This window comes from Sebastes umbrosus, chromosome 4 (genome assembly GCF_015220745.1).
Source record: "Sebastes umbrosus isolate fSebUmb1 chromosome 4, fSebUmb1.pri, whole genome shotgun sequence".
NCBI lineage: Eukaryota > Metazoa > Chordata > Actinopteri > Perciformes > Sebastidae > Sebastes > Sebastes umbrosus.
This window is the reverse complement of record NC_051272.1, coordinates 14,520,978-14,546,235: the sequence shown is the minus strand read 5'-3', so window position 1 is coordinate 14,546,235 and position 25,258 is coordinate 14,520,978. Positions and strand designations below refer to the sequence as shown.

Sequence of the window (25,258 nt, the reverse complement as noted above, 5' to 3'; positions counted from 1 at the left end):
ACAGGTTAACTGAATAACTCTCTAATCACTCAGCAACTCAACCAAAAAAACACTAGGGAAAAGGGAAACAACAGCAAGCACCAGAGAATTGGCAGCTGCCACATACATACATACATATATACATACACATACATATACATATACACATATATACATACACATACATATACATATACACATACATACATATATACATACACATACATATACATATACACATATATACATATATACATACACATACATATACATATACACATACATACATATATACATACACATACATATACATATACACACATATACATACATACATACACACACATACATATACACACATATACATATACATACACACACATACATATACACATTCACATATACACACATATATACATATAAATAAAAATAGAAAAAAAATTTATAATAATAATACAAATAATAATGATAATAATGAATAAATAAATTAAATAAAATGTAATTGAATTAAATTTACTACTGGCTACTGAGAAATTACTGTAGTGGGTTTCTCAAAAAAATGACAAAATCTAAATATTCAAAATAGTCGTGCTTTTACTGTGAAGGCAGATTTGGTTCAGTTCCGGTCCTTTTTCTGTGGCATCTTCTCTGTTCAACGTGAAGTTGTGTGTTTCGAGTATAACAGGTTCTGAGATTCCAGCGCTCGCTCCGTTATTTGTGCGGCTTCGTGTGGACTGACTTCTCGGACTGGATGGACGAGAAATTCAGGATGGTTTAGTTAGAGTTGCTACTATATTACCGGCGACCTCTTCAGGTTCATGCTGGGGGTTTTTTCCGCGGGATGAGAGGAGCACCTATTGAGAGGAGCACCTATTGAGAGCACCCGCAGGCAGTGAGACTGGGCTCACGGTGCAGGCGGTTCTCCCTCAGCCTGGTGGTGACAAACACAAACACAAAGTCTCTAGAAACTCTAGAGAGGAGCTTTTTTCTCCTGAGAGCTGAGAGAGCCAACCAAGAAGAAGATGTTTGCTGCGTTTTTCCCCGTGAAGAAGCTGAGGCGTCACAGCAAACATCTGGTGTTCGGGTTGATTGTGCTGCTCGGACTGGCGGCCGTCTACCATGAGATGGTTACTGCAACAGCATGGAGCAGTGATGCAAGTAAGTCTGTGTGTGCTGCACAGTCCCCGTTACTCAACAAGTGTTTGTCCTTTTAAACGTGATCAAAGTGATCATTTAGATCTGATTAACATGCAACTGAACAGCCAAGTGAGCATGTAAAAAAAAAACCATGCAATAAGCTTGCAGAGGGATTAGGCTGCAGTAAAAAATATAAGGCAGTTATATAGGTAGAAATTGTGCAACTTCCTCACTTAAAGTTGCAAGTCTTCACTCATTTGCTTGGCTCATCTTTGAAGCTGTCCCTTTTATAGTGGTGTTGGTCCTTTCAAACTTTTTGTTTAAGTGATCATTTAGACTGGATCTGGTTAACATGCAACTGAACAGCCTCATAATGGAAAGTGAGCATGTTAAAAAAAACAAAAAAAAAACATGAAATAAGCTCGCAGAGGGATTAGGCTGCAGTAAAATATAGGTAAAATTGTGCAACTTCCAAAACAACTTCTTCACTTATAGTTGCAAGTCTTGGCTCATCTTTGAAGCTGTCCTTTTTATAGTGGTGTTGGTCCTTTCAAACTTTTGTTTAAGTGCTAATTTAGACTGGATCTGATTAACATACAGCCTGATAATGGAAAGTGAGCATGTAAAAAAAAAAAAAAAACATGAAATAAGCTTGCAGAGGGATTAGGCTGCAGTAAAAAATATAGGTAAAATTGGCTCATCTTTTATAGTGGTGTTTGTCCTTTCAAACTTTTTGTTTAAGTGATCATTTAGATCTGATTAAATGATAGTTGAGAGCAGCTTGGTGCATTCCCCTCTTGGCCAATCAGGGTGTAACGACGCCCTTTCTGTAGGGCTTAAAAGAGGAGGGAAACTGCACACCCAGTGTCATTCTGATCTCTCCTTCACTCAATGCACGACTATTTTGAATATTTATATTTTGTCATTTTTTGAGAAACCCACTACAGTAATTTCTCAGTAACAAGTAGTAAATTTAATTCAATTACATTTTATTTAATTTATTTATTCATTATTATTTGTATTATTATTATAATTTTGTTTCTATTTTTATTTATATGTATATATGTGTGTGTATGTATATGTGAATGTGTATATGTATGTGTGTGTATGTATATGTATATGTGTGTGTATGTATGTGTGTGTATGTATGTGTGTATATGTATATATGTGTATATGTGTATGTATATGTATGTATATATGTATGTATGTGGCAGCTGCCAATTCTCTGGTGCTTGCTGTTGTTTCCCTTTTCCCTGGTGTTTTTTTGGTTGAGTTTCTGAGTGATTAGAAGGTTATTCAGTTCACCTGTTGCGCAGGGTGTGGGGACTGGCTCTTAAATGATAGTTGAGAGCAGCTTGGTGCATTCCCCTCTTGGCCAATCAGGGTGTAACGACGCCCTTTCTGTAGGGCTTAAAAGAGGAGGGGAAACTGCACACTTACGCATTCTGATCTCTCCTTCACTCAATGCAACATGTGTTATCAGCAAAACCAGAAACTCTGGTCTGTTTTGGTCCCTTTTGGGATTCTGTGGTCTTTGTGTTTTGTTTGTTGAGAGTGTTGACTCCTAGTTGGGGAAACAAGTTAAGTGCCAACCAATTGGGTTACCTGCACTGGGTGGACTAGGTGCTATTTGTGCAACAGCTGGCTTGCCTTACAATAGCCTAACGCCTGCAGGCTGTATTTTTGTATTCTATTCATTTGTTGATTTTCAATGAAACCCTTTATACCCATTTCTTTTAGTGTAGTTTATTTGGGAAAACTTTAAAGGAGGGTAAAAGGAAACACAAAACCAATATTTCAGTTTCCTTAATTGTTTGTTAATATAGAGGCATTTGTTCATTATCGAAGAGGCATTTGTTCATTATTATTATTAAGAAGGCATTTTATTTTATATTATTATGTGGATGGGAACTGTTTTTCAGTCTTCTGGCTGAACAACTAAAGTCTGGGGAACTCAGTACCGCCACAAACGTTTCAGACACAATTTCACACAATTTGCAGTCATACACACAATTAGCAGTCGTGTTTAACAGCAGAGAAAAGTGCATTAATGTCCATAGTAAAGTGCTGTTTGCATTACTGTTCCAAAAATTGTCTTTGACAGGTGACAAGCTTTAAAAAACTGTTTCTGCTGTATATAAGCTGTTTTAAGCTGTCCTTTTAGTGGTGTTGAATAGTTGAAGCATTACTATTCAAAGTTAGTGTTTCTGATATTTTGTCCACTTTGGTGCCACTCCATATTTAGAAACAATCTTAAAAAAACACAACGAAAAGCAGTTCATTGCCACACAACAAAGTGTGCAGCTTCATAAATGACCTCTCTGACACAACACCTTTGTTTAATGCTGGTGCTGTGGTGTAGACAAGGACAATAAAGTGGTCTATTTGAAATTACACACACACATACTATTATTATACTAATTCAAGTAGAATATGTTTAGGGAAAACTGTTGATGCAATATGAAGTACCACAGATGTTCTGTAGAAGTCTCTACGTGAGCATTAACATGAATGTATTTTTACACCTACGTTTACTTTTCATGAATCAGGCTGATGCATTTGCACAGGAAACATGAGCCTACCGCAGGTGAGACAACAGAAATTTAAAGAGATGGAGCAGTGTGTGTGTGTTTTGGAGCAAGAAAAATAGTTAAAGGGGGGATGGGGAGGTCAGATGGCAGGTTTTTTACACTGAAAGGGAAGTCTTGTCTAATCAAACTTCCTGCCTTTTACACTATTTACGCCTCAGGCAGCTTACCATCTGTTGCGTTCCACTCACACCCAAGTATAGCGTCAGAGTGTCACCACCACATGGAATGGATGGAGATGACAACTAGTCAGGTTGGTGTCTGCCACACAAGAGAGAAGAAACCACACATGAAATGCACACTTTGAACAAAGCCTGGCGTGTAAACACATGCCTAAGACTTCCTACATTACAGGGCTCGCCTATCTACACATTCCTGGGCTGTAGCCCCCTCGACACAGTGGGACTTCTGTCGAGGGAAGGACCCCATATAGCCTCCAAAACAGAGCCGAAAGAGCAATGCGATGATCTAAATGTGCAGTAGAAGAATGATTCTCAGAACATCATAACGTATGAAGACATATTTACACACAGGCTCTGATTATTGACACTCGTTAAACAAGCGTTTAAACCAGAAAATCAAAGATCTGATTCCCCTAAACCAATATTCAGGTATGCAAGGTTGGATATCATATTTACAAAAAACACTTTAAGCATTACTGTTCATAAGCGCGTCATCTTTTCACCGTCACCACTGGACTAACTACTAACTGTTTAGCTCATTGTTCTACTTTAGCTTGTGCAAACACACCAGTATCCTGCAACCAGCCTGTGTGAACCTTTTATATAAAAATAAGGCACAAAACTAAAAAGGAGAATGAAAGTAAATACATCCGTTCATGTCCAATCTTAAAACTACAGTATAGGGCGCCTCAGAGTATCGAAAAAAAGAACAAAGTTCACAGTCTTTATTAAAAACCTCTTGGCCTCAGTGTGTCCTAACTAAAAACCTTGAAGCGTTCTCGCTGCAGATATTTATTGCTCCGGTTTCGTCCTGTGCAGCAGAGCTTCATCACCTACAAATTGCAGAGAAGAAACTGAAAGATTAAGACTGTTGGCGCAGGTTACCACAGGAGTGCTCTTAGGCTCGGCTCTGCAGATACGGGTCTTTAAGGGACGGCTTGTTTTTCCCACATGTAGGTCACACAGGCACTTAAGAAACATAGATAACGTATGAAGTGCTGCAGTTAATAAATGTCCCGAAAGAGAAATGGCTGCCTGTGTGGGCGGGTGATTTTCTTTAATGTGGTGATCCTCTCTACTGGTCACTTCGCCCACATTTTTTCAATAATCCTATGGTAAAGAAGAACAAGTTGTAGCAGAGTTAATGATATGTACTACTTCCTCATAACTGGCTATGTACACTGCATGTTTTGACGAACTCAACTGTAAGTTTTACATAGCCTCTCACCTGAAATCAACTGCAACAGTGGTTGTCTAAATGTAACGCTAACAAATTGTCCAGTAGAAACACATTTGGCTGCGTCAAGAGAGTAGCTGTGCCACACCTGGAATATAGTCACATTAATACAACAGCCTCATGCAAAACCTCAAGTCTCTTTGTTGTTTAGATGTACTTGGTGTGCTCTATATGAAGGCTGAAAGGCAGTAAAGCCCTGCAGCTATTTGAGTTTAACCAAGCAAAACACTGACAGGCATTTTTGAAATGATTGAATGTGATGACAGAATGAGTACAAAAGAATTAAACGAATGCATCGTCAGTGCTGTGGTGAATATTGTGACAAAAAGGGCAACAGAAGAAGGCTAAGTAGGAAGACTGGATGAGTGCAGATGCAGATAAAAATATTCCTCTCTTGCTTTTCTTAACGCAACTCTAGAATTATGCGTGTTGCCAAAATTGTACCACATGTCTCAAGGGTGTGTGTTTGGAGAGCTCCACCCTTGTGGTAATGACAGAGGACGAGTCCACAGGCACAGTAAACCCAATTCACTCACTGACACCACAAGCACATGGAAAAAAAAACATATCACAACTAGATCAAACAAACAAGTCACCTCCTTTTAAAAAAACACCCTATAATTTTGAAAGATGACGGAAATGGTTGGAAGGAATAATATTTCTGCATCTGCTCTGCATCCGAGCGCCGGAGATGTGTGTTTGCCAACACAGGAGTGCCGTATAATAGCAGCTCATTGAAGGCTGTGAGTAAGATGAGTTACCATTCAGTGGTCATCAGCGTTGAATTGGAACGGGGAGTGGGTGGGACTCCTTTGGGACACTGGGCTGCATTGTTTGTGCAACACAAGCCCACAAGAAATGGATTAAATAGCATGTATAAGAAAAACTGTAAATCTGGCAACACCTAGAGTACATGTGCTATGAAGCATCAAGTGAGCTAGATTTATGACAGATTGGATGTGATGGTGGCCTACATAGTTTAAGTCATTTGGCAGGAGTGGTTGTTTTTTCGATGCAGAACGTTGTCTGTGCCATGTTTTCGGCAGCACTCTTTGAGATTTGGCTTAAAGGTTCAGTGTGTAGGACTTAGCGGCATCAAGTGGTGAGTTTGCAGATTGCAACCAACTGAATACCCCTCCGCTCACTCCTCCCTTTCTCAGACTGCAGTAACGTGGCCATCCGTACCATAATAACACTACTTTAGGAGCAATGGACAGACGGCGGCTGGCGATACCACGGTTTTGCACTCTGCAGATCACGTTACCGTAGTTTCACAAGTGTGTCAGAGAACTACGGTGGCCTCCAGGTAACGTAAAAAACAAGAAAGGCGTCTGCGTGAAGACGACCCGCCAAGCCCCCAGGAAGAGCGTTGGGCTGTGAAGCAAATTTTCCTAGTGGCTGGTACTACAACTTCTGTGTCCGTCACGTGATACCATTGGGCCCAAAAATACTTTTTTCCCATAGACTTTAATTGGGAAAGAGACGACCGTAAATTGGTCGATAATTTTGTTTTGAGGTAAATCAACTTCCCAGTATGAACACTTGAATAGCCCTTGTTTAAATCATTAGGTCCTAAAAGTTGTAAAATGCACTAACAGCTGAATCCAGAGTTATTTCCCTTCCTCCGTTCATGTGAATGAGAATCGGACCGAGGCTGGAGCGAGAGCTGGGAGGCGGAGTTAAAGGAAACGCTACTGCGCCTGCTCTGCGGAAGATCGCCGGATGATCCGGGTACTTTATCACTCGGAAGTCAAGCCATTTTGGCTTCGTGCGCCACTGAGCAACTCTCATAGGAATGAACGGGAGCCGGCCTCCAACGCTGTATCCAGTTCTCTTAATACATCGATGGGACCCGCTCCCTATGTAGATATGAAAAGGCTCATTCTAAGCTAACGAAAACACAATTCTTAATTTCAGGTAACTATACACTAATGAAAACATAGCTATGAATTTTATATTCCATTTCTTCTTATAGATCCCCTGAAATGCTACACACTGTTCCTTTACCAATTACAAGAGTTTGTCATTCATACATGTACATGTTTGCTTCTCCACACACACTGTCTCTGTAAATTAACTGATTTTCCCTATCCAACAACCATAAGAAGCAGATCGAGCCACACGCTATCTCTGGATTAAAATACATTTTATTTGAATGCAGAGTCAGCAGAATGCAAATACAAGAAAAACAACCTGTTTCACCTGCTGGGGAAATCACACATTTCTTTCAAATCAGCAGAAGGAACCTTGTGACAGTGTTGCTCATCTATGCACAATCAATGCATATTTGCCTGTCAGCTGATTGTTTTCACCCACTCCCTCAGGTATGAATACTGACGTTAACGGCAGCAGCTGGTGGAGAGACATGTTTGACCAAGGGGTAAGGACACAGCATTGGAATATATAATTATGCCAGGGTGTGTGTTTGTGCAGGGAGGGGTGGAGGAAACCAAGCTAAGACTTTCTTATGTGTGTTTTTCAGGTCAGAAAGGACCATCAAGCAGACTCTGTGGAGGATTCAGGCTCTGTGGGGAATTCAGACGCTTGGAGGTCCAGCTACACTCCACAAACCTGGAAACCAGAGGTGTGTGTGTGTTTGTGTCTCCCCAGTCCCCACATGCTTAAACACTGTCTCACCTCTTTTGAACTCTGAGTAACCTGCCCAGGCCTGCCCAATTCCCTCCCACCTCAGAGCATTTGCCTCTGTATACAGTATGTTTTCCTGTCGCAGAGTCTGCTTCAGTAGCTTCCATTGCTCTGTCATCATGTTTCCACTATATTAAGCAGCCCTGTGCTTCGGCCAGTTGCTTGCACCTCATGTTTCATGTTTGGGGGAAGCTGTTGCTGTGTCTGGCTCAGTGTTTGCAAACTTGCATTAGCATTGTAATAGTCCCAGTGATCGTGTTTGTGTGGGTGCCCTCTGAGTCGTTGGTTGGATCTTGTTTACGAACTAAGATGAATTGTCTAACCTGTTGTTTAACGAGCTGTCAAAGTGCTAAACTTTGCAAGATGCAGTCATGAAACTTTACAGGCATGTAGTTGAGTCTGAAAATGGGTGTGGTGCAAGCAAGGGTACTTGAAGTAGGGAGGTAGGAAATGGGGAACGGGTCATTGGCCCCCTCACTTAAAGCCCCTGGCCCAATTTGGCATTGCAGCTGGTGCGATCCCATCACAAGATGGTCTCTAATTTTTGTTTGCACTGTTTATTTCAGGTTTTTATCCCTGTAATATCTTTCAAAATTCTATTTTAGGGGAGTACTGAATTGACTTCATTATTGCACAAACGTGATAAAGTATTTTTGTGTTTTTAATTCATTGAATTAGCCAAAAACACCCATTACCATCTGTTTGTTTAATCTATTAATGTTTGGTTTTTTTCACTTTAATTTTCAGAAAAGTTGTTCCGTCACTATTGATTCATCTGCCAATGAAAATGCTCTCAATTAACTGATCAATTGTTTGGTCTATAAAAAGTCAAAAAGTAGTGAAAAATACTTCCTGAAGTCCATGATGTCGTCTTTAAATTTCTTGTTTTGTCCAACTAACGCTCCAAAACCCAAAGATATTCCATTTACAATGACGTGAGTCAAAGAAAAGCTTAAATTCCTCACAATTGTGAAAAAGCTGTAACTGAAGGGGGATGTAACAATAACAGTTAAGAAGTCCATTAAATGTCACAACTTTCCCAGATTTAGCTCTCTGCTGATTGGAAGGGAAGGAAAGAGAAAAAGGTGCCACAGAGCCACGGTTGAAATTAAATAAGAATGAGTTTGACAGCAAATGAGCTCCTCAGACTCCCAGTCAAGTGGCCTTTGATCAGAGACATGAAAACAGAGGGAGAGAGGCTTGTTAAATGATTACAAGCAGCACTGAGCCTGTGAAGTTATTATTTTACAGCCTAACCACAGAGGCCGGGTCACGCTAACATTTAACCGACTGTGCTGATGACAGCAGAGCGTTTAGCTTGACCACTAATGAAATTTGATGAACTACCGGACTGGTAATACTGAGGCTTACCTGCATCATTCTGCCTCGGTGCTGCAATCAGCACACACAGATCAGATAACATGGCCTCTTTGGCAGATGTCACAGAGGTGTTTGTTTACAGGACATCTGGGCCGACTGCTTCTTCATTTACATGCCAGTGTTTCCTACAGGCTTTCATTGAATCTACTGGAGGCGGGGAAGAGCAATTTAACAGCGGTTTCCATTGTCACACCATTACTGTGATCCACCCCTCTCCTTTTTTTCAGATTACCTGTCTAATGCACTACTATCAGGATATAGTGAGCGTTTTATAAAAATAACTTTTTAAAATCATATTTGCTCCATTTCTACCTAGTGCAGCTTTAAAGGATCAGCTTACCCAAATAACACATGAAACACAATTACTCACTTGACCTGTCCAGCTATGCAAATAGTTTTGGTTTTATCATTTGCAGAGATTGTTAGATATTTGAGGATTTTGCCTCCACCCTAATTCAAAGTGGTGTTCAAAACACTGAAACATTACATAAAAAAAATCCATCACAATCACATCTGTGGATTATTTTAGATCAATAGGTTTCTGTGAAGATAAATTGTATTTTTTATGTAGTTTGATAAAGCTTTGAGCACCACAGATGAAATTGTATTCACCTCCATAGAAGAGAGGTGGAGTCAGGTATTTTAAAACCTGAGCAAATAAATAAAACCCAATCTTTATGCATGGCTGGATACCACCAGAGGTAATGTTTTATAATTTGAGTAAACCAGCTCTTTAAATAAGACTTGTCTGCACATAGGAAGTGGGGTGGATAGTCGGAGTCGGGTGACAGCTGAAACAGTAGTCCCGTCATTGTATTGTCAAGTGGTATCTAAGGAAGTCTGTATTTGTTGCTTGTAGTTTGCCAAGTACTGAGGCCAGATGGTTAATTGTCCCACTGCTGACTGACTGCAGCACAAACACCAGTGTGTTCCCAGCGTTGTCCTCACTCTTTCCTTACTTCCTGCAGTACAAGGGCCAGGCCAATCTGCACGGCTTTGAGGACTGGTGTGGCGGTTCTACAGCTGACCTCTACAGGAACCCGCACTACCCGCTGTATCCTCATGTAAGTTAAACCCTCCTCTTCTGAGTACACATTAATTATGTTTAATTGATTATTTACACTCTCAGCCAGACTAGCAACATGGCTCTAGGGATGGTAATGCCGGTCGGCCCACCACTTTGTTCCAGACTGAAATATCTCAGCAACTATTGGATGGATTGCCATGAAATTTTGTGCTGACATTCATGGTGGAAAGACATCCCTTCACACACTCTGACACAAGCGCGGTCAAACACACATGGTTGTTTTCACTCAGAGGTGCATTCTACATCCACGTGCTAGATCCTCATGTCCCTGGACTCACGATGTAGTCTCACTTTGAGTAAACATCATGGCTGATTCTCTGTGTTTCCCTTTCCTGTCTCTTTCAGTCCAGGACTACAGTGCAGAAGCTAGCCGTCTATCCTCATTGGACCAACTACGGGCTCAGGATATTTGGTTATCTACATCCATATACTGACGGTACAATGTGTACTTTTTATCTAGTTCCTGTCTGCTGCTACACCGAGTACATGCTGCACACAATGCACATATATCTCCCTCTATCTCTCCCTCAATCTGCCTCTTTATCTCCTTTTTTCTCCTCGTTTCTCAGGAGAGTTTGTGTTTGCTATGAGCTCTGGCGACAACTCTGAGTTGTGGCTCAGCACAGATGACTCTCCCCTCAACGTGCAGTTACTGGCATGGGTTGGGAAGGTAAGTGTGTCTGTCCTCTTCTCAAGTGGCAGTGTGTCATTTCCCCATACCTCAATACTGCCTGTAATATTAGTTTAAATGTGGGCGTCTGTCTTTGTCTAGACTGGCGCAGAATGGTCAGCGCCGCACGAGTTTGAGAAGTATGCCAGTCAGGTCTCCAAACCAGTTTGGTAAGTTCACACCAGACTAGATTTTATCGTCAAATCAACAGTTAACGGCAACAATGTGAGCAAATGAACATACAGTATTGTACTGTGTGTGTGTATAGTACAGTTATTTACCCAGTTCAGAGACTCTCTCTGTCCTCAGTTGTTGGAGCCCTATCTTAAGTATTTCTCCATAACATGAATGCTACATCAGGATTGTGTGGGTGAGCAACTAGAGCTGCAACGATTAATCGATTAGTTGTCAACTACTAAACTAATCACCAATTATTTTGATAATCGGTTTGAGTTATTTTAAGAAAATATAGTCAAAATTCTCTGATTACAGCTACTTAAATGTGAATATTTTCTGGTTTCATTACTCCTCTATGACAGTAAACTGAATATCTTTAAGTTGTGGACAAAACAAGACATTTGAGGAAGTCTTCTTGGGCTTTGGGAAACACTGATCCATATTTTTCACAATTTTCTGACATTTGATAGATCAAACAACTAATCGATTAATGAAGAAAGTAATCGACAGATTAATCGTCAGGGAAAATAATCGCTCGTTGAAGCCCTATAAGCAACATAAACAATAAAATATTATTATGGGATTTCACTTTTGTCCTTTATCACCCTTCCACTTCAACCCCATGAGAGGGGCGCTTAAAACAACACAGACCAAAATCTCTCAGTAAAAATAATCCAAACATGTCCTAACTTTAGTTAAATAAATGTGTAGGTGCTTGATCCATACTAAGGACTAAAAGTCAGGGTATCGCAGCCTCTGCTTTACCAATATTGCCAATTTTTTTCAAAAGTCCCCTACTTTTTTATAGAAGTGCAAAACTAAATTGCAGCATTACCCCTTTAATCAAATCAAACCAATGCCTAAACGTAAGCACCTCTAATCTAAGAACCCAAACACAAGCATTTCTATGTAAAAATGTATAGGCCCCGTCTGGGAATCCAACCTAGAGTTTCATGTACAGTAAAAACTAAAATTAGACTAACATTTCTGGTTCAGAGAAACATTGATAACATACTGGAAAGTCTTGTTACAGTGTGGGGGTGGTTTACCATAACTCGACAGGAAATTGTGTAGGCTACTAGTACATAGTGCAGATGAGTCTGGTGAGTTGACACCAGCAAGAGTAAATGTAAATATCAGCAATTATGATCAATACGTATGTACATGCCTAGTGTGCCTACTGTTACAGATGTACAGATTTTTATCTGAGCGTGGGAGCTGCTGCAGCTTTTTATGTAGTCAAGTCAAGTTTATTTATATAGCCCAATAAATCAAATTTGCCTCAAGGGGCTTTACAATCTGTACATCATATGACAACCTCTGCCCTCGGTTCAGATAAGGAAAAACTTCTCCAAAACACTTTTAATGGGGAATAAATGCGAGAGCAGCGAAGCCAACCAGGACCTCCACAGATCCCGCACTTAAAGCCACTTGACTGCATTTCTTCTTAAGTATAGGTTGTGCTGCTGTGACTTTATTGTAGTACTGAATGTGAACTGTTACTGTGTGACAGGCTGTCTGCTCAGAGGAAGTACTTCTTTGAAGTTATCCACAAGCAAGACGACAGAGGGACGGACCATGTGGAGGTTGCAGTAAGTAGTTGGACTCAGCATTCATAGAAAATGTCCCCTCCTCCTTTCTTTGTCTCATTTCATTGGTTCCAACTCTCATGGTCACGTCTGTGCTCATTTTCATGTGCAATGTGAGGAGTAAAGCGGAAGAGACATGCAGTTGTTTGTGTTTGTTTTCACACAGTGGCAGCTCCTTGACGAAGGCCTTATGTTCAAGGTTATTGATAACACTCACATCTCCCTCTATGTTAGTAAGTACACACATCATTCCTGCTGCTTAAAAAATACATCCCTCAGTGAATCTGTAGTAGTCTAGAGCTCAGGGTGAATCTCCATCACACAGTGTTTCATAATCCCAAACCGTTTGCCTTCATTATTCTGCAAGGATGCTCAAGTCAAGTCAGCACTTGTCTTATTCTAATGTTACGTGGCTTCGTCTCACAGATGAGTCTGCGTTGTTAATGGGTGACACAGCACACATACCACAGACGGCTGCAAGCCACCAGCAAACCCTCACAAAACAGCAGAACGCCGACGCAGACATGCTGAGGGAGGACCCGCGAGACGCTCTTTACCACGGTGAGAGACGTCTCTCTGTTGCACTATTTCTTCGCCACACAGCAGATAAATCATCCATTGCCTGCCATTTTCTCCTACCGAATGCACATAGTAACCTTATCTCAAATCTGTGCAATGTGTTTGTTTGCAGTGCCTTTGATAAACAGCAAGTTCCTACAAGGTGTCCTGCCCGACTGCTCATACAAACCAATCTACACAATAAAAGACTTTCCTGTCGGGCGCTATCAAGGACTGCAGTTTGTATGTATTTATATAGTCGGATTATTTCATAAACATTTCTACTGGTTGAGCTCCAGTCCACATTATTCTTCAGAGGTCCTGAATACAGAGTTATTATAGTACTGAGGAAAACATTTTTCATGTTTATGATGCTTTAGAGTGTCACAGGAAGCTTTTTCCATCTTTTATGGCCCTCTCTTATTTTGTTTTTAAATGTGTTCCTGTTGTTGTGCTGAGCATTGTTTGAGGAGTCTAAATTATGCCAGCGTTCATAATGTCCTCTGAGGACCAATTTAAAGGTAGGACACGCTGCACGCATCACTTTGTGCTGACTTCCTGAAGTCTGGTGCTAGTGCTGGTTGCCTAGCAACCTCCTAGTGACAACAAGACTCCAGGATGTTGCTGCCAGCTAAGAAATAATAATAATAATAATATCTTTATTCATATAGCACTGATTGAAACAAAGTTAGAAAGTGCTTCACAAAAGTACTAAAAGTGCAACCTACTAATTAAAATAGTAAAACCCATAAAACAGAATAAAAAATGAGGCAGTGCGATAAAAATACGTGTTGAGCTTTATTTAAAAGAAGCCACCGACTCAGCCTGCCTTATTTTCTCAGGTAGAGTGTTTCAGAGCCTCGGGGCTCTTTTCTCAAAAGCTCTGTCCCCATTCATCTTCAGCAGACAGACTGGAACAGATAGAAGGCATCTCAAAGGATCTCAAGATCTGAGATATATTGAGGTCAGACCATTTTGTCCTTTGTAAGTAATTAAAAGAACCTTGAAATCTATTCTAAAACGTACTGGAAGCAGGTGTAAGGAGGCTAAAACAGAGGTTAAGCGTTCAAACCTGTTTACTCAGGTTAAAGCAACAGTGTGTAATATTTTGGGGGATCTATTAGCAGAAATTAAATACAATATTAATAACTATGTTTAGTGTATAATCACCTGAAACTAAGAAAGTTGTGTTTTCATTAGCTTAGAATGAGCCCTTTATATCTACATAGGGAGCGGGTCCTCGTCACAGAGTCTGCCATGTTGCTCCACCATGTTTCTACAGTAGCCCAGAATGGACCAAGTTACACTGGCTCTAGAGAGAGCCTTTGGCGTTTTTACGTTACCTGAAGGTCACCGTAGTTCTCTGACACGCTTGTGAAACTGCGGCCATGTGAGCTGTCTGACTTCCGTTGCTCCTAAAGTAGTGTTATTATGGTAAGGATGGCCTCTGAGCAAGGCGAACGGCGTTACCACGGATTTGTACTCAGTTGGTTGCAATATGCAACCACACCACTAGATGCCACCAAATCCTACACACTGTCCCTTTTAAAAGCCTGGCAGCTGAGTTCTGTACTGTCTGCAGTGTAGACGGTCTACAGTTTTCTATTTAGGTATGTAAAAGCACTGTAATCCAGGCGTGTCCTGCACATAACCCTTGTGAGACCACATGATGTTTCTACACTTTAAAGATTAAACAAAAGAAAAGATATAACGTGTTAATTAGTGACATTAAGAAGATAATTGGAATATTGTTTAACCTTTGGACAGAGCCAGGCTAGCTGTTTCCAATCGTTATGTTAACCTAAGTATATGTAACAGACTGATATGAGAGTGGTGTTGATCTTCTCACCTGGGCGAGAAAGAAAAAAAGCTCATATCCCAAAATATTGAACTATTTTAGTTTTGAAATTATTTGAATATCCACCTCACTTCACATCAATTCTGAAATCTGGTATACATCCAAAAAAGCACATGATACAGGATGTTCTGTTCTTATCTCAACTCTGCACACACCTGTTTGACCCCTGTGGACGGAGGTCGGAGTAACCTTATTATAAGAGATCTCATGATTGATCAGCAAGATCTCGTAGCTTTAACAGCACGTCATTTCATTTCATCTCCGCAGGTCCACTTGTCCTTCATCTACCCCAACGACTACACCCGACTCACACACATGGAGACTGAGAACAGCTGCTTCTACCCCGAAAGCGTGAAGAGGTAAGACACCGGGGATAAACATGACAAAAACATTATAGATCCACATGTAGTAACACTTATTGTGACATTCTATACTAAATGGACATGCAGCAGGACAGAGCAGAAGTAGGTTAGATGGATAGATATTGGATGGATGTACATTATTGATCCCAAATTGGGAAATGATTGTGTTACAGCAGCAGGTTATCCAGGCAATGCACTGGAACTGAAAATAAAATATACATATCAACACTAGATAAATATATCCATAGAATACACATTATAAATACTATGGGAATACACTATAAATATACCCGACTACTACAACTAACATTACAATTCTAATATATAAACATAGAAAAACCTGTTGTATCCATTAGCAACGTGTGCAGTAACATACTATATATATTAGCAAAGTGTTCAAGATACAATGTTTTGTTTTTAAATAAAAAATGATTGAGGTAGTAAATGTAATAATTGAGGTAGTAATGTAAATGGTTGTAAGGTTTACAATATCACCAGCAGAGGGTGCTGGATCCTTCAATCTACTGAGAATCTTTTCACAGCAGAAGATGAAAATGTTTTGTTTTATTTTTGAGAGAGAGAGAGTCCTATCTGAAAACTAATTTGTGATCCTAACATAACATCAGGCTGATTAACTTCTTCTAAATCTTTGCATAATTGTGTGTTTTGTCCTCCTGTCTTCAGGTTGGGTTTCTCCAAATACATGAAACTAGAGAGTCCTGATATGAAAAACACAAAAAATGATGAGAAGTTTGCCGATGAACCCTATAAAAGAGAAAAGAAGGCCAAGCCTGCCCAGGTGGATAACAAACTTTTTCAAGACTATGGGGATGATTATGATGATTATGCAAAGAGAAACAGGCGCAAACTCTTCTCCTTAGTCATGCAAGAAACTAACAACATGCTGAAGAACACCTCTGACACAACAATGCACGTAGATGAGTCGCAGGGGAAATTCCCAAAGCCTCCGCCAGAGCCACAGAAACCAGCTGAGCGTCTGCAGTCATCACAAACCTCAATACATCACCCGGCCCTGCAACAGAACCGGAAAGAGTCGAAGCTAGAGGGTCGGGTTAAAAAAGCAGAGCAGATAAAACCAAAGAGAAAGTTGAGACCAGCAAAGAAACAAAAGCTCAAATCAGTAGAGACCGCTGTGAGACCAAATCCACTGAAACCAGTGGACAGCGAGCAGCTTAAAGCAAAGGAAGGACCAGCAATCCCGTCACAGCAGCTCAATTCTAAACAGCATCGTAGGCAGAGGTACCGTAAAATGAACCAAACCCAAATCCAGAGACTCAAAGACTCAAAGCTTCAACCCTTGGAGAGGGATGCTGCTCTGCCTGACAAGGCCGAGGAGCAGAGGTTTGTAATCAGAGAAATGGAGCGCCAGCTACCCACCACAAAGCGTTTTATCCCTGCCCAGAGAGACCTGGACCAACTTGGGGATAGGCTAAATCAGTGGGACATAGATGCCAGACACCGCAGGAATAAGGTGATAAAGATGAAAATGCCTCTACAGGGTCTGGAAACTAACGACAAATTGGACAAGTCGGATACGAAAGTGGAGGACCAAGAGGGAAAGGAAGACGAGGTTTACAACCAGGCTGAGAGCTGGAGAGACACCAAGATAAACTCTCTGTGGGGAAAAGAGGGAGACTATGATCAAGACTTTGATGGTGGGCCTTATGATGACGAACCTGCGCTGGTGTTTGACACTGAGGTCAAATGGAGCCAGACATTCCAGGTTAGCCACCTGGACCTTCAGGCACAGCGGACAGATCGGATCAACCTGGGCTGCGGCGTCTTAGGCAACCTGCTCCTCCACTCCAGGGACGCTCTGCCCATAGTCAAGGCTTTCATGGACCAACTCTACGAAAAGCACCCAGGGTAAGTTCTGTATTTGTGTATATGCACCCATAACTGTGCATCATATGAATCATGAGATGCATTTCTGACAGGAATCATCTTCATTTTAATGAGAGTTTTTCCATAATGAGAGATCTAACATGGGTAAAAAGTAATTCTCTGGTCGTGGTTGCAAACTCGCCTCCTCAAATTTTTAATTGAAACTTTTTACTGACCTAAAGAGATAAACTATACAGTATTTCAGTGGAAAAGACATAAAGATTAGTGAGAAGCCTGAAAAAAATAGCCAGTTTTGTCTTTGTTTATCATCTTGCAACAGCTCAGATTTATCTTGGGACTGCGTGATGGTATGGAGGACCACAAGTGCCACAGAAACATTTCATTAATTAATAACTAATTGTACAACAAAAATCTGCATTAATAAATTAGTTTACAAATTAGTTTATTAATCTATAAATAAATAGACTAAATTACAAAGTAATTTATTATTTGATATTTTAATGGGCAATAAAAAGAGGAATTATTAAATAATTTACAAATTAAATATTAATCCATCAATAAATAGTTCAAATTAAAACAGGATTTGCAAAAAAAAAACATTAAACAGTCAATAAGTACATTATTTAAAAATACATTAATGAATTCATAAATAAATAATAGAATTTAGAAATCTATTTGAAAAACGCAGTTTAAAAAGAAAAATAAATAACTGGATTCACAAATTGAATTAAGAATACAGATTTTATTTAAAAGGGGCAACTTCCTTTTTCCATTTGCAGTTCCATTTCCCAGCTGCGTTTCCATCTCCTATTAGCTATTTGATTTGCTTTGTCATTTAGCTTCTCCTTTAAGCTTCTCCATGACAAATGGGGCCCGACCCATACTGTAGGTTGGGAACCACCAACCTAACTGATAAATGAATGCTGGCATGTTGGTCGTGAGCATTGAAAAGCTATTAAAGAAAAAAAACAGCTGTGTTAAAAGATCCTCTGGGTTTTCTTTCATGGTTTTGCTGTATTTTTTGAATGAGTATGTCACATCTTGGAGTCAATCACACCTCCAATATAATTATATAGTGAGTACAATCATGTGCATAGATTACATAATTGTTTTGAAGCACATTTCACCGTGTTTTGTTTTTTTAAATTCTCTCCGTTCTTGCAGGCAGTTTACATTGGTGCGTGTGATTAACGTGGTGAAGCGCTCCGACGGGATCCATGGCAGCCGCTACTTTCTGGAGCTGGAGCTGAAGGATGTAAACAGCCAGCTGGTGCGCCTGTCGCACTACATCTACACTCTGACTCGCCAGAGCAAACAAAGCATTGAGGACTTCAATAACCAAAACCTGAAACCTCAGCTGGTGCTGTGTAACCCGGTGGGCTTCCGCTGGAATCCTGCCGCCACCGTCCACTTCATAGTACCGGGTATGTCCACCTTTAACCATGCTCATTACATTTACCAACTCCTTTGGTTCCTTTGTCCTGTGCTGTGCTGCTTTTTGGCTTCTGTAGAGGGTGTAATATTGACATTGATGGGCCTGTCTCAACCACTTGTGAATATTTTATTACTCAAAGAAAGAAAGGCCCCCCCCGATATGTTTTTTTGTCCCATTATGTAGCCATCGGTGTCAGATTCAAAGCTGTATAAAGACTCAGATATCAATGGACTTTTTGAAAAACACTTTTTGGGAGGGATCCAAAGCAGCCCGTCTCCGAAATGTGTTGGAACCAGAACAGTCCTCCTGGGACGAGATCTTAAATGTCAGAAAAGAAGGCCTACTGTGATAACATGACTGTTGATTTCAATCTAATACCATGATAATGTAAATCTGACACTGATGCTTAAATAACAGTACACAGAAGTTTTTTTCTTTACCTCAGTAATGAAATATTGATGTATTCATGTCAACATCGTAACCCGGATTCTAGAAGGATATGTGTATGCAGTTTATAATCCTTTTCTGTGTGGTTGTTTTTATTATGTCTTTGGGATGTCCGTCCGTACCATTCTTCTGAACGCGATATCTCAGGAACGCCTGAATTCAGATGCTAATTATGACAATTTCATACAAATTTCTAAAAGGATAAAATGATGTAGTGATGACATTTTGGACAGACATGGATGTAAACTGCAACTTGACTGGTTGGCGGAGGCATACAACCACGAGGTGGTAATTCTAGTTTAAAATTGTATTAAAGAGCAGAACTTATGCACACCTGTAGGCCGAAAGGTGCATAGGAGAAGACCTTAGGTCGACAATATAGAACAGAAAGAATCCCGCTCTCCTCTCCTGTCCTCTTCACTTGCAGTCAGATATATTTAATAATAACAATGTGTCAGTACACAAACCTTCATCAGGTGATCTTACCAGACAAAAGGAGGGAATATATTAAATAGTTTGGTTGACCCACATGGACCAATCAAACTGACGTCACTCAATCAATCAATCAAGTATCATAAAAGTCACATCAAATCATCACTTGGCTGCGAGTGAAGAGGACAGGCTGCACACGGATTTGAGTACAAGAGTACAGTAATGAGTTTCTACATTCTTATTCTATTTTTAAACTTTATTCCTTACTATTATTATCATGTGGGTCTTATTTACAATCTAATTTTCCTTTAATTATGGCATTCAATCCCTGTTTTTATCTTCATTTTATGTCTATTTTCATGTGAAACACTCTGAGCATGTAATTTCCTTATTATAAAGCACTTTGAGCGGCATTTCTTGTATGAAAGGTGCTATACAGATAAAGTTTATTATTACATTTTATCTTCACCAGAAGAATATTTGACAAAAGTTGATGAAAACCAAATGTCATAGTTACTACGCAGTAAATATTTTTTTTGGGGAGCATCTGTTCACTGTGATGATGCCCATTTCTTGATGTTTTTTCCCTGTATGTCTATTTATGCACTACCTAAATAACTGATCCTTTGTCTGTGCGATTCTCAGTGAAGAACCAGGCTCGCTGGGTGCAGCAGATGATTGCAAACATGGAACATCTGTTCAGAGAAACCAAAGACACCAACTTCAATCTCATCATGATTGACTACAACAGCAGTGACATGGATGTGAGGAAGGCTCTACAGAAATCTTCACTACCCAGGTGTGTGTGTGTTCGTTTTGCTTGAATTTGCTGAATCTGAACTTATTAAAGCTCATCACACATACTGTATATACAGTATATGTATGTACTATAGTTATGCCTGTGGAATTTATCAGGTACGAGTATGTGAAGCTGAGCGGAAACTTTGAGCGTTCTGCTGGTCTGCAGGCCGGTGTCGACCTTCTAACTGTGAGTATTGCAACATCACTCAAGATGAAGTGATAGATTTGTGAATATAGACCAGTAATAATAAATCTATTTTATCATTCTCCCTCAGGATAGCCACAGCATTGTGTTTCTTTGTGACCTCCACCTCCACTTCCCTCCTGCCATCATCGACACCATCAGGAAGAACTGTGTGGAGGGATACATGGCGTTTGCTCCAATAGTCATGAGGCTGGAGTGCGGGGCTACGCCATTAGACGCCAGAGGTAGACACATTTACACCTATCTTTAGTCTTTTTTTCATGTAACCATGGTTCCTTTTGAAGGTTGTAAATTAGAAAAAAAATGAAATCAATTTGAATGTATTTCCTTTAGCCAAAATATAATAGTAATATTTTTGTTGTTGCATTAAAACTTTACCACTTGAGTCATTTTTATCAGAAGTGGAGTCAGTCTTTTAATTGAGTTTTAAGCTTAGAACAACGTTGTAATTTACTCCAAAATACCGTAATTTCGAGTTCTTTAACGGGACTAAGAAGATGAGAATTTGTTTAATTAGTTGTCTAAGTGAGTGTAGGACCCCTTTTGGATGTACATCAAGGTGGGAGACAGACAGTGAAGACACAAGAGAGAAGACGGTGCTGTGATTTGGTCTAAGATAAAAAAAAAAAAAAAAAAAGGAAAGGAGCCATTTAATGCAGAAAGAAACATTGGCTAGTTTGGTTTAACCAGATTAGCTGCCATTTTAAGCCTTTTTGTGTTCTTTTTGCCTGCACATTTCTATTTATGCAGTAATATATGTGGATTACTGTAAACATTCTCACTTTTCTGCATCAAGGCTCCCCTCCTTTTGTTTTTTGTGTCCGTCGCTTCAGGCCTCCCTCCAAAGCCACTCAAAATTCTCATTATGAACTTAAACAACGAACATGGCTATTGTTGCTACTCACAGCTGTCACGCTAGCAGCTTGAGGAAGACTCTGCCTGGGCAGAGTGCGCGCAGGTAGGTAGACAGACAGACAGGTAGCCCGTCCAATCATTACATTCTGACCGAATTAAATAAGGCTTTTTACAGTCCTGTGACAGCCACAGATGCGGGATATTTTTCTTTTTTTTGTCAGAGCATTTGATTTATTGATTGTTGTCAGGAATGAGAATTTGTTGCTAAAATCTTTACCTTTACATTTGAATGAAAATGTGGCCACACCATCTGTGTTGCAGGTAATTGGGAGGTCAATGGCTTTGGCCTGCTGGGGATCTATAAGTCTGATCTGGTCGCAGTGGGAGGAATGAACACCAGAGAATATAAAGACCGCTGGGGAGGAGAAGACTGGGAGCTCCTCGACAGGTTTGTCCTCGCTTTATAAATCAGTCAGTTAATGGATAGAGACTTGTTTGTTACTCATAGTTTGTTTTTTTAATGATTTCCTGTATTTGTTATTTTTGTTTTCATTTAACTATAGAAAAAAAGTTTAAGAAACATTTTAAATAGCTGTTGCTACTCACTAACATGTGTCTGTTACTGTCAGTGATGATGGTCTCTCAACTTGCATGCACCGAGTGCAACAAGTTCATGCATGTTCCTGATAGAGTTTTCTTGTTATTACAAAATAACTGCCGGAAGGCATTGAACATGACAGACAGATGATATATTACAGTGTGAGAGTATACTTGGGTTGTTTATTATTTCCCTGAAGCAGTGGATTCCATACTTAAGTGGGCGCCTTAAGGACCAGCGAATGCTGCAACAAGATGTATTGGCCTACCTTTTCTTTTACAGTACATTTAGGTGAATGCCCATTTTTAATAACGTTTCAGCACATGAAAAAATACGGCGACATTTACATCATATGCATTTTTATATTGCGCAGTCAAACGTATCAAAACCAAAAAATAAGTAGAAATAAGGTGCTGAATATGTCATATGTTTGATTTTGAACAGAACAAAAGAAATACATTTAAACAAGTAGCACATTTCTTTTTTTAATTGCAACATAAAACATTTCATACCTGTTTTGATTGAGCTTAGGTCTATTGTTTCACTCGATATCAATACTGTGGTTTAACGGTACAGTGTGCAGGATTTAGTGACATCTAGTGGTGTGGTTGCAGATACTGAGTACCCCTCCACTCACTATTCCCTTTCCAAGACTGCGGTAATGTGAGCCGCCGAGTGCAAAACCATAGTAACGCTGTTCGCCTCGCTCAGAGGCCATCCTTACCAAAATAACCCTACTTTAGGAGCAACGGCAGTCAGACGGCGGCTGGCGGTATCACAGTTCTGCACTCTATTTCTGACGTTACCACAGTTTCGCAAGCGTGTTGAGAGCTACGGTGGCCTTCAGGTAACGTAAAAATGTGAAAGGCTCTCTCTAGAGCCAGTGTTTGGTTTATTCATTCTGGGCTACCGTAGAAACATGGCGGAGCAAAATGCGGATTTCATGAAGAGGACCCGCTCCCTAAGTAGATATGAAGGGCTCATTCTAAGTTAATGAAAACACAACAATTCTTAGTTTCAGGTGATTATACACTGATCAAAACATAGTTAGGAATATTATTTTCCATTTCTGCTAATAGATCTACCAAAATGCGAAACGCTGTTCCTTTAAAAAGTTTGTGACCACAACTAAATGAAATGTTCGTAAACAATCTCTGCTCCAGGATTCTCAAGGGAGGACTGGAAGTGGAGCGGATCTACATGAGGAACTTCTTCCACTACTTTCACTCCAAACGTGGCATGTGGAACCGGCGAATGAAGCCCAGCCACAGATGACCTTGTCACCTGCCCGCTGCACCATGACCACGGTGGCCACGGTTACAACCACGGCAACCAGAGCACTTTAAGGCCGGAGCCTGATTCCTGCTGCATAACTGTAATACCTGCTGACCGACGGAGAGGGTGACATAGGGTTTGTATTCATTCACTTCAGCTCTGTGAAAAAAGCAACTTACAAGTGTCAGCAGTGACAACGGTTGCTAAGGAGATACTACTGATATGCTCAGAGTTTATGTCACTGGATTTACTGTTGACTACTATGAGGGTACTGGTCGATGAATGCCATTGACTGTGTGTTATTACAAATGAAGATACATCTGTGCAGCATGTCGCTGACTCATGATGATATGCACTACCGGCTGCAAGGTACTGACCTGATTATCCAAAGACAAAACGTAAAATAAATGACACTCTGGGGACGTAATGTATACACACAAGTGTCCTATATCATAAGGATATAGATAAAGATGTATCATCAAAGATCTTGCACATGAGTCTTGACTGGAGAAAAAAAAAAAATTGTGTATGTGGTAAACACAGCCTTATTTGTCATGTTGTAAATTATGAGAAACTTTATATTTATTATATCAATATTTGTAGGATTTCTTTTTTCATTTGGGTTAAATGTTATTTCTAGAAACAGATGAGGAAGTTACACCTCAGTTTACCCGTTGAGTGCCCGCCTCTATTTGTTCTATTAAATATTAAATGTGCCTTCTGTTGGGACTGTTATTCAGGTACTGGGGCCACATAGTGTTGTTTTTAGAGAGTCGGGAAAAACCTTAAACTGGATAAGTTATTGAATAACTAAGTTTTCATTATTGTATCATTTGGTTTTGTCTGAGAAGGAAAGTCAACTATATTTAGACAGGTATGTTTGTGGTTTGTGTTGCCCAATGCGTCAGACAGTTTTTGCACATGAATCAAAAATGAATTATCAGAAAACTGAAGCAATGCATTATTGTGAGAATGTGTCTATTCTCAGTACACTGCCACTTACCAAAGATAATAGTTGTACATGCAGAATAGTTACAACAACAAAAAAAAGCAGGGTTTGTTTTTGACATGTCGGGCTATTGAAAATGTCTGTACTGTAAATATAGCATTAAGGGTTATTTTAGTCAAGAACTCGTTTTACTGTAATTTATGTTTTAGCTCATCTTATTCTTATTGATCTACCTGCTGAATCTAATAGTTTTTCAGAAGAATACTAGTTTTGATTCATCTCAAAAACAAGTAAGTAGCATTCTTTTATTGCTCAGTCGATGAAGCTCTCCATTCTAACTGTGGGAAATATTGTTTTCACTGTCAACACAGTAAATACTGAGAGGAAATGTGGTGGGTGGAAAAATGATCTTGTGTATTTATCATATTGTTTTAATGTTATTTATGATAAGACTAATGGCAGCATGTTTCTGATTGTTCACATTCCAGTTTAACAGACTTTATGTGCCTTTCTGAATCGGTTTCACTTGTTATCTAGGGCATAAAACCACAGCACAATTATGGTCAGAACCTGCTGGCGGTTTTGGTTTGTAACACTGCCAGGGAATTGTTTGATGTGTTCTTCCTTTTTCGTGTACCAAAGGCTTTTGTGGTTTCTGGTTTGGCCAGAATGTTTGTCTTACACTACTCCTTTATGTCTTACATTGTTGTTTTAAGATATACCTCATCCCTCTCTTTGTGCTGGGACTTAACCTCTGCCTTATTGTACCAGTCTCTTCTCTCAGGGACAGTTTTTGTTTTGCATTTTACACTGCCTTGACAATTCTGAGGAATAAATGTCTCTTGCCTTCACTTCCATTACATTATGTGTGCTTTTTTAATAGTTAATATGCTGTGCAAATACTGGACTGAGACAAAATTCAAAACAATATTACAAAACTGAGGT

General features: G+C 39.9%; 1 protein-coding gene across 2 annotated transcripts; it reads left to right on the top strand.

The window, feature by feature from the left end:
- The first annotated feature begins 607 nt into the window (after positions 1–607).
- On the top strand, positions 608–25,164 carry b4galnt3b (beta-1,4-N-acetyl-galactosaminyl transferase 3b). 2 transcript variants are annotated; one of them, XM_037768495.1, is made up of 19 exons: positions 608–1,128; positions 7,448–7,503; positions 7,606–7,707; positions 10,118–10,213; positions 10,582–10,672; positions 10,806–10,906; positions 11,009–11,076; positions 12,597–12,675; positions 12,839–12,905; positions 13,099–13,233; positions 13,364–13,473; positions 15,356–15,447; positions 16,135–17,337; positions 18,481–18,740; positions 20,276–20,429; positions 20,546–20,618; positions 20,707–20,860; positions 21,813–21,939; positions 23,253–25,164. In XM_037768495.1, the coding sequence occupies exons 1-19, from the start codon at positions 1,002–1,004 to the stop codon at positions 23,362–23,364; spliced, it is 3,207 nt and encodes a 1,068-aa protein (XP_037624423.1). In that variant the 5' UTR covers positions 608–1,001; the 3' UTR covers positions 23,365–25,164. The 2 variants fall into 2 exon arrangements, with proteins under 2 accessions (XP_037624423.1, XP_037624421.1); XM_037768493.1 differs by having other exon boundaries at positions 608–1,137.
- The last annotated feature ends 94 nt before the right edge of the window (positions 25,165–25,258 follow it).

Coding starts and splice junctions, on each gene's coding strand:
- b4galnt3b (XM_037768493.1), top strand. CDS start 1,002: ATGTTTGCTGCGTTTTTCCCCGTGAAGAAGCTGAGGCGTCACAGCAAA. Junction 7,708..10,117: donor CACAAACCTGGAAACCAGAG/GTGTGTGTGTGT, acceptor TACTTCCTGCAG/TACAAGGGCCAGGCCAATCT. Junction 11,077..12,596: donor CAGGTCTCCAAACCAGTTTG/GTAAGTTCACAC, acceptor ACTGTGTGACAG/GCTGTCTGCTCAGAGGAAGT.